This window comes from Athene cunicularia (assembly GCF_003259725.1).
Source record: "Athene cunicularia isolate RWA chromosome 2 unlocalized genomic scaffold, athCun1 chr2_part1, whole genome shotgun sequence".
In the NCBI taxonomy this organism is placed as follows: Eukaryota; Metazoa; Chordata; class Aves; order Strigiformes; family Strigidae; genus Athene; species Athene cunicularia.
This window is the reverse complement of record NW_020799095.1, coordinates 14,331,669-14,347,437: the sequence shown is the minus strand read 5'-3', so window position 1 is coordinate 14,347,437 and position 15,769 is coordinate 14,331,669. Positions and strand designations below refer to the sequence as shown.

General features: G+C 34.5%; 1 protein-coding gene across 4 annotated transcripts in view; it reads right to left on the bottom strand.

The window, feature by feature from the left end:
• The window catches only part of TBC1D5 (TBC1 domain family member 5), a 325,748-nt gene that overhangs the window by 132,071 nt on the left and 177,908 nt on the right, over positions 1-15,769 (bottom strand). For all 4 annotated transcript variants that reach the window (XM_026842526.1, XM_026842528.1, XM_026842527.1 and 1 more), the window contains 5 exons: positions 15,106-15,214; positions 13,208-13,297; positions 13,033-13,104; positions 10,208-10,275; positions 3,824-3,926 (listed from right to left, as the gene is read on the bottom strand). In XM_026842526.1, the coding sequence (XP_026698327.1) occupies positions 3,824-3,926; positions 10,208-10,275; positions 13,033-13,104; positions 13,208-13,297; positions 15,106-15,214 (442 nt within the window). The remainder of the gene's footprint in view (positions 1-3,823; positions 3,927-10,207; positions 10,276-13,032; positions 13,105-13,207; positions 13,298-15,105; positions 15,215-15,769) is intronic.

Below are 15,769 nucleotides of genomic sequence, written 5' to 3'. Positions count from 1 at the left end.
GAAATACCAGGATTTCAAAAAGATACCTCTGATCTTTCAGTTACAAAAGTACTTCAAATGTTTAAAGATTTTTAGCTTGGCAAGAAAAGCTACCAGTGTAATATGCATACACATATTTTTCAATGCTGCAGTTTACTAAAACTCTTTAGTGTTAGAAATAACAGAGCTCAGATAATTTTATGACACTTTCCAGCTACAACAAAATATTGATTTCGTAATATAGTCTATGGTTTAGAAGGAAAACCAGAAATATAGCATTTCTACAATGAAAAGTGAATCAGTGCATTTCAAAACTATATTGACTTCTCTAAGGGCAATCAAATCATGAGTGAACAATAGTTAGCCTAGTGATTTAGCTTAATTGTCACTATTTCTTTTCAGTGTAACTAGGACCAGAATTTTGGCACCAGTCTTACAGAAGAATGCTAAGAGTAATTTTTACATATTCTTAAGTACAATATACTATTCTCTTTAGATTTTATATTTACAGCTGCTATTTAAAAATTCAACAAACCCAGTGAGGATTCTGTCTTTAAAATCTGTAATAGAGCTTCACAACATTCTACTCCATTTGACTAGGGACAGATGTATCTTTTTCCTCATCAAATAAAATGTTACTTCATGCTGGTCAAAAAACCACAAACCATCTACAAAGAAAACTTTCATGCATATATGCATATTAAACATTATTGATTGCTTCTTGTAAGACGATATGCTGATGCCCCATAATAGTTTCAGTAAAATGTTGTGAACTTCAGATACACTTTATGTACATTTATAAGTTTGTAAATTTTCAAGGAACTAGAACTTTTTTTCAAATATTTTGAAAGAGAAACATCAGGTCCTGTACAGATGCTGACAGACAGAGGTATAAGTTTTCATTTATTGGCCAAGTGTTACAATTCTAATAGCAAATATAGCTCTTGTATGTGGTCATATAAATGAAACGGAGGAATTCACATCCAGAACAAAAGGACCAGCAAGCAATTTTCCAGTACCTAAAGGGGCCCTCCAAGAAAGCTGAAGAGGGACTTTTTACAAGGGTGTGTAGTCATAGGATAAGGGGTAGTGGCTTTAAACTGAAAGAGGATAGATTTACATTAGACATAAGGAAGAAATTCTTCACTATGAGACTGATGAAGCACTGGCACAGGTTTCCCAGAGAAGCTGTGGCTGCCCCCTCCCTGGCAGTGTTCAAGGCCAGGCTGGACAGGGCTTTGAGCAACCTGGGCTAGTGGAAGGTGTCCCTGCCCAGGGCAGGGGGGGGCTGGAACAAGGTGATCTTTAAGGTCCATTCCAACCCAAACCATTCTATGGCTCTATGACCAGTCCCATGTTGTATACTGAATATGAAGGCAATCTTAATTTGGGCTTTGTATTCAGGTTACTGTGGAGAGAGCAGCTTGGAGGTGTTCTGTTATTGATGGTAACCCTCATTATTTTCAAGAAAATGATAGGCTTTGATGTAGTGGAAGCTATTGTGGCAAGTGGTACTTGAGTCAATGGTAAAAACAGAACCAATAAAAATAGTAGGACAGGAGGATTGACTGCAACATGGGTATTTGCTAAAAGAGGGAAAAAATATGTCCTGTCACCACCACCACTAACTCTCCTTCCTATTAGGTAATTCAGAGAAGGGTACTGATGGACATAAAAGAAATGTTATCTAAAAGGAAAGGGACACAGGGACAAAAAAGCAGGATTGCTACTAATAAGGTAACAGGAGCATTAATTAAAAAAATCCCAATCAAACAAAACACCCTTTTCAAATGAGGTAAGAAAAAAGAAAAGCTCCTAATAAAAGTGACACATGTCCACAACAGAGAGGAAAACCACAATCATTTGCTATTTTGTGGAATTGGCACAGCACCATGAGACTTGGGTGATATACTGCACATACTTCAGAGAGATTAAATCAACAGTTTTTCACAATCCAAATTTATTTAATTTTCTGCACTTCACCTCTCCCCTTAGTCCCGTAGCAACCCCTTCATGGAATTACTGCACTACTGATGCACACCAGTTGAAAACAGAGGTAAAGAAGTTTTCTTTGTCAACAGCCTGTAGGCTCGCAAAATTGAACCTGTTCTTTTATCTGCCTATGTTCATTTAGCCCACCAAGCAGTCTTTATTAAAGCTGAGGCATCAGGCAGTCAAAGTTCATTAATACCATTTATATAATCTCTGCAGTTTCAATTAACTCAGCAAGACATTCTACTACATGATAACAGTCTCATTAATTCAATAAAATCCCATAACTATTAACAATATGGTCTATGTTAAACGGGGTGTCACCTAGTAGAAAATAATAGCTTTAACAGCTTGTGATGAAACTCAGGGCTTTTTTTTTTTTTTTTTTTTAAATTTGATCTGGCTAAATATTCCATCCTTAAGTAGAAAGGTATTATTTCTTGGTAAGGAATCAAGAAGATTTTATATATGAGCAGAGGGTAATTAAGTCCTTTTAAGTCATATCAAAGAGTAAAATAATACTTCTTGTTCAATAAATGATAGACTAAATTAGCCGGAATGTGTTTCTCCATTTTTTCCCATCATCAGTACTCTGGCCTATATTCACTAGAAGGGGACGCAGAATACTGCTGAAATGTTTTCTTTATCAGTGCCCTTCAAAATATAGCTCAGAAATCTAATTTTTTCTTGTTCTCATGCAAGACTATTCTTTGTTCACAGTCAGTCAAACATGAGAAATAACCAGCTGATAGAGATTTCATAAGTTTGATAACTATGTATTTGATTTTTGATATAATCTGTAGTAACTGTTCCTTCAACTTATATGTGGTTTTTTTTGGTTTTTTTTTGTTTTTTTTCTTCTTCACAAAACATCAATAATTTCCTGATTTGAGGACAGGGTGGTCACAGATCATGCCTGAAAGCATAAAGTGCCTTATAAAAATCTTCACATTTACTCAAGTTCTGCATTTTTTTTCATAAAAAATTTTGTCTACCTAAAGTTTGCTGCTCTACAGTTTGTCCTTCATCCATGCACACAGAGTATCCCTCAGTTTGTCAGTCTCTATTCACCCTACAGTTAACAACCTGAAGAAAAAAAGTACAGTTATGACAATACTCTGCATATTGGTCTTACTATATTAATTTAGCATCAAGTTTATACTCACTTTAAAACCTTCAGAACAAATGTTAAATTAATTTAGCCTGCATCCCATAAGGATGCATAGTTAGTGCAGGTTTAAGACTTAATTTACCATTTCATAAAAAATGGTTTGAGCAGACTCTCCTTCAGGTAACACTGTAGAAGTGGTATTTGTAGCACCCTTGCCCTTGAGTTGAGGTATTAGTCAGCTGCATTGTATTTGGATGCTACAGGGTTAGATAAAGGATCTATTCACTAAAGCACCACATGGCTTTAACGCTTTGAGGAGGAACTTAAAATACTACGTCAAACTTAAAATAGTAAACTTTGCCTAAATTTCAGAAGTCACTGGTTATGGCTTTTGTTTATTTGGTACCATTTTTAATCCTGCTACATATTTTCTTTCTTTAGCTAAGCAGAGAAAGTCCTTTTTTTCTCTTTCTTAACCAACACTGAAGAAAAAGATGTTGTTTATGAAGAAATTTGAAGTTAGACAACTTAGCAACCTGAAAGAAAACAATTTGAGGGACTGTGTTATGAGGAAAAAGCATATGTTATTCAATGAGCTTACTTTTCTTACTATCCTGCTGACAAGCATCACTTTGATTACTTTAGCATTATGATACTTCAGATACAATAGAACTACATTATTGTCAAACCGTATAGAAAATGTTGAGTCAAAGAATGCCACCTGTACAGTATTTTCATTACCTGTTTATAAAGCAACTGCTCATTTTCTCTGGCGTAGCAGAACAGAACATCTGTAAGAATTTTCCTCACATTCTCTTGTTGGAAATACTGCATTTCAGGAAAGCTGAAAATAAAGAAATACAGCAAAAGTAAACAACACAGCACACAGAACCTCAGTTGCTGGTCTTCTAGAAATGGTTTAGGTAAGACAGCACTTCCCTTGTCTACTTTCCCACTGTTCCCACTTTTCCATTGTGGGTGCTGCTAGAGTAAGAATACTTCTAAAGACTTGTTACATTTATTTTGCAACAAAATTCTGAACCATGTTTTTTAATAAACATCAGTCTGCTAAATATATACAATGATATCACCAGTTATATTTAAATAAGTAATCCCTTTTAATATTATAAAAAGTAGCGATCTGCAAGAATGAAATAAAATGGCAGATTGTTTTAACTGTCAACTTCTTACAAACAGCCAATCAACTGAAAACGAATGACTTAGAGAATCTAACTAAATCCAAATGATGTATCATATATGTTCCTGCCTAAAGAATCAGGTTCTTTTTTTCCTCCATGTCATGAAAACAGGTTGATTTAAAGCAGAATGAAAGGAGATAGAATGAGAGGCAATGACTGAATCAAAGATCTATCCTTTCCTTCCAGCACACAGACTCTTACTGCCAAACACAGCAGCCCACAAGACCATTCTGGTCCTACATCGCACAGCATCCCAAGAGTAACTTAACTCCAAGACTGTGCTCCACTGATTGTGTCCTTCACCAATGAATCTAAAACTTGCTAACAAAAAATTTAAGCAGATACTTCTCCCCTCAAAAAAACAAGTCAGTTAAAACTAGAACTGTGGCAAACAGTTATCTACTGATTAATTTGATTCAGGTACTAGAAAAATAAGCACCAAAGATCAAATCTTCATAGATAAAAATCATACTTTATATGACACACTCCATTTTTTTAATCTGTGTTAGGTTGTCGACTGTAACTGGATCATCAGTCTACTCTGTAGTTTCACAAATAGTGCTTAGCCCTGCTCTTTCTTTTTCTCAAGATAAAAGTTGGGCTAAGGAAGAGTAAAAGAGCTACAATATATTAAGGAAGTTTGTAAAATTTCCAGTTCTAAACTGGAATAAAATGGAAGAAAGAAGAGTATGTCAGAAGAAGCATATACACAAACATTCAATATTTCATGAACATCTGAAAAATAATTAGAATTTAATGATAAGATTATTAAAATATCTCATAATTGACATGAAAACCAGTATTCTAAGCTCCAATATACTTACTGGCATCTTTTGTGATGCAACATAATTAGCCATTTCACTGTCTTTAGAAGCTGTCTCAAATTTTACGATTATGAAATCATTTGATACTCTGGCAGGGCACATATAGTTTAAGTGAAATAGAATCAAGTGGACCTAGTGTGAGAACAAGAGAAAAAAAGCTTCTGGGAAAATCCTGTTATCTGCTTATAATCCAGGAAAACATAAATATTTTCAACCTGCAACTATTCTCCAGAAGCAACTTTTACCTGTGCATCCTGCTCCTTGACTGCCGGAGGTAGGACTGCTGGTGTACTTTAATGAATAAGTGTGCAAACAGAAGTGTTTTCATGCTTACTGAAGAAGTATATAGATGGCAAAAAATGTTTCATAAAGCAACGACCCCAAACCACATCCAGCTATATGGAGCAGTAACAAATAAAACAAAAATATTTGGAAAGGTAGAATACTAAAAAGAAAGGAAAAAATCAGACAAACTAAAACCAGAATACTTAAAAAGACAACAACAGTAGGCCTCGGGCTAGATTGCTAAAATAAAGGCTATAGTACTGTCAGTTTTGAAATGGAATCGCATGGATTGTAGATAAGTTTTCTTCTGGTGAATGTTTTCTCTGCTTCCCAAGTCTGAGCTACAATGCTAAACTATAGACAAGTCATATTAAGGCTGTTGTAAAGCCTGTCATAGAGAAACAATATAGAGAATCATAATAAATTACTTCAGATAAAACTATTAGTATTGATAATTACTGTGGTCATCTCACAGAGGTGATAACAGGTAAGCACAGAAAGATAACTAATAAAGGCTAGAAAGGTGCGTTGAATTCCTTGGATGAAGGACGTGAATGAAGAACCAAGGCAGAGGAGACACCGTTGGCTTAAATACAGCCTAAGTCCTGAGAAAGGCATTGGGATGAGGGGTTTAATGTTTTCCTGGCACCTGGTAGGAAGAATGGTAGACCAACATTTGGAAACTTGTATGCACTTGTACTAATCATATTACTGTAAAGGAAGGACACAGCTGAGACCAAAAGTGCATTACAACAGATGGCAATCGACATAATTTAGGGCTTTGAAGAGATTATTTCTGAAGGACTGTTATTCAGGCCTGCCCTATGAAGTTTAGGAAGAGAAGACTAATAAAGAAAACTCAAAAATACACAGAGATATCTGTGAGGATCTAGTAATACCAGAGATTGTGACAGAAAGAATAATAATGATCTCAGGAATAAGCTGGCTGAAGTATTAATTATAGTAAATGTAAATACAAGAGATCACAAGGGAACTATCAGTTCAGGATGGAATTTTATGGAGAATGTCATTTTATGATTAAAGCACTGTTTTAAAAATATCCTCAATTTAGAAGTGTCCTCAAATAGGGCAAGGTAAGAATACTTTTCATGAACACTAGAGTATTACATTTCTTTACATTTCTGAGAATGACTGCATAAGGACATGGAATTTTGCTAGACTGTTTTACCACAGCTGCTACAATTAAACAACGGTGCAGTCAAGTCCCTGCTTTCTGAAACTGAAGACCAGCATGAGTTATCATTTTTTAAAGCACTGCCTGAGCCCATTTAGGGGTCCCTATACCAGAGGCAGCCAAACTTTGACACAGAAGAAACTTAGGCTGGCAACCAAATGACAGGATGCACAAAAACTTTATAAAACAAATTTGGTGCCAGACAGGAATGACGCTCTTGACCACAGTTACGGAGTCATCATCTTTTCAACAGATACCATCCCCTGCTATTCCCCAACCCTGTTACTCAGCTGGAGAAATGGAGATCCAGAAGAAATGGAAGATCCTCTTGCAACTGCAAAGGTTTGGTAAAGAATAATAATAACTGCCCCCCTGTAGCTCACTTTTTTCTTGAGAATAAATAAATTGGTGTATAAAGGTAGCTCTTCCTTCCAGCAGTCCCTCCTCTTACATAGAAGCTAGATTTCATCTCCTATGTTCATACTCAATGTATTATTGTTTCTTCCAATCTCTTCTATATACTTAGGAAATGTAGCTGCCTAATTGTTTCTCCATTATCTTTTTAATGGGCTGTTAGGGTTTTTTTGTTATCTGAGAGATGGAGAGTTTGAAATGGCAGCACCCACCCTACTCATCTTCACAGTTTCCATTTCCCTAAACTGTGATTACTACTCCTAAGGCAGAAACTAGGTAGACCAATATATAAAAACGCTACTTAAAAATAAATCCAGTCTACTGGGAATGCACCCTAAGCATTTTGTTTTCTTAAAATACTGAAGAGAGGAAGAGGGTAATCAGATCTAGCCATTTACTACCCTAGGTGTACAAGGTGATGCCAGCAAGTAGACTGGCATTTTGATTTGACTCGCAGCTAGATGCTCTTGCATCTGCCAGTCTGCTGACTACCATTTCTGCAAAATATTTTTAAAAATTCTTCTTTATTGCTTACCTTCTTAAACATCACAAAATAAATCAGCATTTGTCCTTGCTACATCTTTTGAATGACAGTAATTAGTCACTGCATTCTTATATCTGTTACGAGTTACTATGGTGCCAACTCATACACGCCTTCCTTTCTTAGTAGAATAATAGAAGGTAGTATTATAGTCATAACTTGTTTGGTACTGCTATCTACATTTAAAGTAAGGCTTTACTCGCATTATAACAAACCTCCTTTATCCTCCCCTTCCCACACTCATTTTTAGAAGCTTCTCACTTGGTATAGAAAAAGATGATGTTTGGTACACACTTCTAGACAGCTGAAGGAAAATCCATTCTGGATGTCTCAACTACCATAAAAAATAAGTCAGGTGATTAATTAGAAATGCTGATCCCTAATGAGTTAGGACTAACATAACAAAATCCTTCCCTACTTCCCTTGTAAATATTGAAAGTTCTTACTATGCAACAGGCAAAAAAATTGTATTTAGACATTATGGCTTGGATTACTCTCACCTGACTTTAGGTGACTACAGGTTAGTTAGGTACAGCTGAGCTAGAAGCCTTTTATAATGACTGCAGAAAACCATACTTCTCACAAGCATGATTCATCAGATCTATACTAGACATTTACTTTAGAAGAGATGATTTCATCTCTTCTAAAGAATTCTTCAGGTATGTATACTCTAAAGGATGACTAGCCTAGCTGTGAGCATCTGTATTTTACAAATCTAATTATTAGGTGAGATAAAGATTCACAAAACACATATGAACACACACACACACACACACACACACACACACACACACAAACTTTACCGCAGTTCCCCTTAGGTAGCGAAATCCTGAAATTTAAAACAATTTAAACCAATACCAATTTTAAAAACATATTTCTACCCACTTTCCCCATCTATTATTTCTACACTTCAGGTAATTCTAATAAAAACATTACTGAGTAAATTTTTTACTGCTCTGATAGGTGAGACTTTCATTTGCTACTCTGTGAGCAGTTAGAACTCTACAGCATTATTAATGCTGTTGGATGATGGAGTACTGAACTGGATGAAAAAGAATATAAAAATATTCATTAAATAAGAAACAGAAGTGAGAGGGTAGTGATTATGGTAACAATGTAATGCTAAATTTTTTTCACCTTTAATAAAAAGCATTTTAGAGTAATGACAAATTGTAACTCCAGGTATTTATTTAAATAATGGAAATGAAAGGGACAACGTTAAAGAGAGGCTACTTACATTCCAAAGCCAAGGAGTGCAGAATTTACTGATTCGTGTAAGAATGATGTGTATACATGTGTGTGTTTTATGTATATCCTATATTTATGATTAGGCAAACAAAAAAATGCATTTAGTTTATCTAATAAATGCATTATTTTGATAAATTTTGCTCCTTCATTGATTGACTTTTTTGATACTGATAACACAATGTATTCTGCTATTTTTTCAAGTGGACATAATTTTGTATAAATACATAAACGGAAATTTCTGTAGTCCCTGTTACTGATATTAGTGAATATTACTCACTCTGTCATTTGCCGGAGTGAAAGCCTGGACTTTTTGTATATATATATATATATATATATATATATGTATGTATGTTTTTTTTTTTTTAACTGTCTTACATCCAACATAACCTCCACACAACTTTTCATTCTCCAATTATAGTTTAGATACGTATATATTTTAATCTTAGAACATCCTGAACTGTTTCCTTTAACAAACAAAAAATACCATCTGTTGTGAGAATGCACATGAAAGCATACTCAGATTTTAATTATACATCTCATGGCAAAATGCATTCAAGAATGGGTCTAGGGACGGACATATAAAATATTCCAAAAACAGACAGCAATGATTTCTTCTGCATGACTTTGTTTCTGTAAATGAAAATGTGTGAGCTTGGGATTTGTAAAATCTATGACTATCACCACTTTTTTCAAGTTATAACGAAAAATATTTGCAATACAGTAAAATTTCACATGGTAGCAAACCAGTAATTGAATTTAATTAGATTTACACATCAGTCAATGCTTCCACTCTGAAAAGAAATGTTTTCAGGAACTGAGTGTTTTAACTCAAACAACATTCCTAAACAGCAATGACCTAAGGGCCAAGAAGATGAAAACATAATCACAGTAATATTAGGACAAATTTTAAAAGGCATATGTGACAAATAACACTAGGAAAGTGATAAATAAAAATACAAATGCTTAACTTCTCTAGATGAGTGATATTTTCCTTACTAATTACAAACTGTTTTTTTAATTACTGATTGAATAAGTGTTAAAGAAAGTCATCTGTTCAATCTTTCATTATGATCATAATTTTGTTAAAAGACCTTTCAGTTTCTCTTACCTTCTCTTTACTTCATATGGAAAACTACTTTAAATTTCATATAGTAATACATTTCCTAATATCTTAATTTAGAACAGCTTTTCTTCAATGATACCAATAAATCTCCAGAGTTTAACGTTTAACTCGATTTTCTTGGTTTTCACTCTAAGAAAGCTGTATTTTCATACATTTAATGTATGTTTCTACACATTCATGTTCAACAATCCTGACATTTATACTAACCAAAGTCAAGAAAACACAATATAATGCATACCACATAAAAACACAGACTCTAGATTTATATATAGACATTTCTTTAAAGATCTACATACGTCCTTGTCACATCTTGTTCAATCATTGCTCGAAGCTCTTTATCCTGGAAAAATTTATTCCAAAGACTCTGAAACAAGGAAAAATAATTATATGAAACAGGGACTTCTACTAATACTTAAAGCTTATATACTACATCAGCAAAGTACTGTATAAATATTAATTAATTAATCCTCAATATTCCCTGGTAGACAGGTATATCAGTATTTATGGGTGAAAAAGAATGTTGGTGACCAGCCCAATATATCTGAGAAATTCATTTAGATCAGAGATTAAAACATTCAAGTTCCTGGATCCTTGTTCTAGGCTCACCCCATTTGCTCACTGGATGGCTACAGGTCTGTGTTACTTGTAAGGAGTCTCTGAAGAATATTCAGAAAGTCAAAATAAATTCAAAATTACCAGAACCAGCAGCTCAACTGAAAAAAAATTCAGTACTTCACTTACTGAAAAAGGTCTGTATCACAATACTGTACTACATTTCTCCTATGAATATACAGAATTTGACTGGCGGGTGCTACAATTTCCATACTCAAGAAATTGTTTGGAAGTGAGTTAGTTTTTCTTAGCAGAGGCAAAATCGAATAAGGAATATGATGATCAAATACCTATTATAAAAATGACATCATTCTAATGGTACATATACAGATGAAGACTGGCCATTTAAAAAAAGTTCCAACAGGGAAACCCAGGCTAATTAAAGCTCACGGTCAACATGAAAAAAATAAATAAAAGAGTATGAAGTAGGTTTAACTTCTATATCTGTGCTTATGACCATTTCCATTCTCTTTCTTTGGTTTCCATGCCTTGTTTACCAATATTTCGCAAAAGCTAACCTGAAAGAAGTCAGTAAATGTTGTTGTTTGCATGCTCCAGGAAACATATTGTAAAGCCTATTCTTTATTGTAAAGGGATGGTAGCTTGGCCATATTATCAAACTACAGAAGGAACAAAATCTACAGTAGCCTTGTCATGCAGGTTTGTTTTCAGATAGCAGCAGCACCAGTGAATGAAATACTGTACAAAGATGGTGGCTACAATACTTCCAGAACTTCTAGCTCCCCTGTAAACAATTAATTGCCATGGCGGCCTATGCTTCACAGAAAGAAAAGAAAATTAATGTTATGTAGCAGAGGAAGGTAAAATAACAAAAAAAGAATTACAATTAGCTTCTATATTTCTGTTACAAACAATGAAAAAAACTTCAAACTTTAAAAGTATTTAGATCCTTGACAATGTGTTATGTAAAACTAGTATCTTTTTAACTTGTATCTCTTCTCATGCAGCTTGATCACATTTTGAAACTCTCCTGTGCCTGCTCCTACCCCCATCCATCAGAGCAAAGGATGAAGGAAACATAATCTGCATTGTGAAAAGGAAGTAAAACTCAGGACACTGAAAGAGTAAAACATTAAGCCACTGCAGAGGCTCAAAGGCACTTTATTCCTATGCCTCATTTGGCCTGTGGCTCTGTTTTATAGATTAATGCCCTGTCCCATACTCTGACATGTTAACCTTTCTCTTGTATCTCCTAAACACATCAGAAACAGAAAGAAGTTTGTGCCACTGTGTAGAATCCCAAACTACAGCAGAAACACTTTAAATCTTTTCCAATTGATGTAACTTTCTGTCCAGCTGCATGCGAGAATGGTTTGATGGCATGCATAGTCATACTGGCTGCAGAGCCACCACTGTGTCTGTGATCAATACATGTTTCAACAAGCAATTCCCTCTCTCCTTCTACATTAAATATGAAGCAGAGTACCACACCAAATGCACATAATATATGGGCTTCCGTTTGTGAACAAAAGGGAAGTACAAGTAGTAACACCAAAGAAATCTGTGACAGTCTTTCTGGGTGTAAATCTCTTAAATGCAGCATAACAAATTTTTTAAATGGTATTATTTGGAAAATTTGATAAAAAAGAATATTCAAAAATGGTAATATAATTAACAGAAAAGCTTAAAGATCTGTGCTATAAAATCCTAAGAGCTTCTCAGGTATAACAAAATGCAGTAGAAAAACAGGGTATAAAAAAAGTTGCCTAAAATTAAGCTCCCAAATCTGCAACATGTAAGCCCTCCTCAAAGTGTCAGGACTTCGAAAATACAAAGCTACCAGGAGGTCCTATTAATTTCAATGAGAACTGTATGCTCGGCACTTAATGACAGGCCAAATACTTTTACCACATTTTCAGTATTTCTTTAAAATCTGGATCTTTCATTTTGCAGCTGTTTGCTTTCTGATTAGAAAAGAAACTTTTGTTTCTTTTAACTATAAAGAAAAAGAATTAAAAACCTTAGAAGAATTGCCTATCTTACAGCCTGGTACTTTACACATTAACTCAGCACGTATGCAATTCAGACATACAACAATTCTATTTTTGCTTGTGAAAATCTTCCAAAGCTGAACAGTCTTCCAGAGGAGGGTTCTTCAGTATTTGCTGTTAACAGTGTTCCCTTCATATTGACTGTTTAAACACTCACTCCTTCAACTAGAACCATTTTAAGTATAAAATGAAAACACACAGTGCTGAAAAAGTGTATCAGTTAAAGAAAGGATACGCTGTGAAACTGGACTTATAGTCTTTTGTTCATCACAACCTTCCCTGTGATAAGCCCTGAAAAATCAGTATATTAACCTAGAAATGAGTGTTTCTGATTGTTCAGCAGAGCCTGTGAAACAATTGTTAGCATAAGTCAGTTTGGAAATTTAGGAGGGAGATTTTAGCACCTGCAATTCTGTCTTCTTCAGCAAGACGTCATTTGTGTCAGTATGATGATGAAGATAATTTTAGTAGCACATGTGTTGATAGAACCAACTTACCCCCTCGTCCTGAGAGAGTGGGTTGTTGATTATCAGATCTTGCTGTCCTGCTTTCCGAGGGTTTGTAATATGCTGGGTAAAAACAGAAAAAGATCAAATCCTCTTCTGTTATACTGTAAGTATTGTTATCTGTGTCAAAGCATGAGAGTAGAGAACCTATTCTGTACCAACTTACAATTTCTTTGATCTTACTGTATGAAGTTCTTAAGTCTGAGGTGGTTTTAATCCATTGACTTCTGTCTTGGGGTAGAACCTCCAGAAATAACTGTCAACAAAACAAAAGAAATTTAACATAACTTTTCATATAAATCTATCAGACAGCATAAATAATCTCAGAAAGGAGGAGCAAGTACCCTACACATAAGAAGAAAGCAAAGACCTAGAAAATACTCCTGGCTTTACTACTTTCCCATCAATAAATAAGAATCCAGAAAGAATAGCAGTCCTTCATACAAAATAAAGCATTAAAAATATCTGAAGCCACAAACTCAAGCTTTATAAACTGTCACAACTTCAGCAAAGTTGATTGAGACTTCTAAGGCAGAAACAAAATGCAAAGAGATGAAACTAAATATACAAAACTAAGCTATTTACATAACACTGTTGAGCTAATGAAACATGCTTAAAATCAAACATGAATGCACAGCAGAAACTAAGCAGAGATATACTCTACCTAAGAAGTGTGGAAAGGGAAAATCTTAATCTATAGAAAAGCAACATGTTCTAGAATACTGCAAGACAGTTTAAAGAGTCAATTTTTCAAGAAGTCCTTGAGAATGCCTACATCTCAGTTCTCCCACATTTCTCTTAAAAAGGGTTAGAAAGAATCACCTGTTGGAAAATTATATTTAACTGCATATAAAATAAGGAAAAAAGAGTATTTTTTTTCTTTTTAAATGTTTTTATTTACACATTACAGAGTTAAGAAATAGTGAATAGTCAAACAAAAAACATTCTCAAATTATTAAAAATACTTAAATATCTCATAACTCAACAAAAACATAGATAATGTTCTTAAAACAGGCAGTCTAAACCAGAACCCTGATCAATATCTGGACATGCAAATAGAACCAGTCTTAGTTCTAAAATAAAGCCACTCCTTGATTTAATTAGTGGACAATAAGAGACTTGATGCTTTTGTTAGTTCAGGGTTTTGAGTTATGGCCTCCTAATTCAGAGGCTTGAAGGAGCATCAGACTGGTAAGACAATGCTTGTGGCATATATTCATCTGCCTTTCTGAAGAAAGTATTGCCATTAACTATAAATTTGTTCAATGCTAAAAACTTTTCAAATTTCAATTTCCAAATTTCTTTCATTCATATACAAAGAATATTTTCATTTACTTTTTATAGGTCTTTGTGCCAATGTGAAGCTTGAGAAATTCCAAGTGAGCTAATTTAAATTACCAGTGCTAATATATAGCAACTCTGCCAGGGAAAATGTTCCCTACTATCATAGTGTAGAACAGAAGACCTGATGTCAGTGCAACAAAATTCTTTGGGACTTTATATAGCATCTCAATATAATTTTCATTTCGTTCTCTCTCCCTTCCCCTGCAACTTCAAAACTACAGTAAGAGACCTCCGAGGACCGGCTATGTTTTAAGACTGGAAGACCTGGCTTCCCTCTCTATCCAGCCATTACAAGAAGGATTGGTCTTCATTTTCTCATTTCACTGGGAAAAGATACTAGCAGAAGCATCAGGCTGATTTTAAAGGAGTCCCAAGTTCCACAAAAAATAAATTGTGAGACAAAATTTCCTTTTTATTTCTGGTGCATGACTTCACTGCACACAGACTGAGAGATGGCTGTGTGGCACTCAATTCTAAACAGACCACCCAGCACAAAGATGTTCTTTCCTAGGAATCTTTTGCTATCACCCACAATTCAGCTTTAAGGCAACTAAATATGATTAGCAAATGTCCTATGAATTATAAAAATGAGTAGGAAAACATTGGGATGAAGTCTCTTGGAAAATTCATGATTCTTTGCATCAATAATCTTCCAGCGCATCAGGTAATGTGTTGATATATTGCAACCACAAACTGTAAATAAATATTTTCTCTTCTTACCTTCCAGCAAACACTACGGAACCTGCTGCTTCTCAGCTGCCCATTAATCCCCTTCAGCCGTATAGTTGCCAAGTAATTGTTGTTTACAAATAGTTCTTCCCATTCTTTACTGCGTGCAAAAGCAAAAGGAATGTACATTTAAACAAAAAAAAAAAAAAAAAAAAAAGCCTTCGCTGATTTAAGGACTATATGACACTACACAATTTTGGATAAGCAGAGAAAAGGAACTTTTTTTAATGTATATATTTAGTTGTGTACCATTTCTAAACGCATGGCTGTCTTTTTGGACACATTTCTTCTTTGGATTTAATGAATATGTAGATCGCTATAATTATGCCAGCTACTGAAATTCATAATGTCTATGGAGGCTATTCCATTTCCTCTAAAATGTTGGTACTGCAGTTCAGTGAATAAACAAGAAAAATGAATATTAATATAAGCACATTCATGTTTCAGCTGTAGACAAAGAAGTACCTATTCCAAAAATATGCAACAGAAAAGTATACTGTTGACTGTATTAGCTCCTCACATGATGTATTTGTTTAAATGAACCCTCTTTTCTTCTTAATGTCAAGCTGGGCAGTTAAGCATAATAGAAGATGACTTTCTTTAACATTTAGTGCTATTTACTATTGAAATCACTCCTACTTCTTTCTACATGATC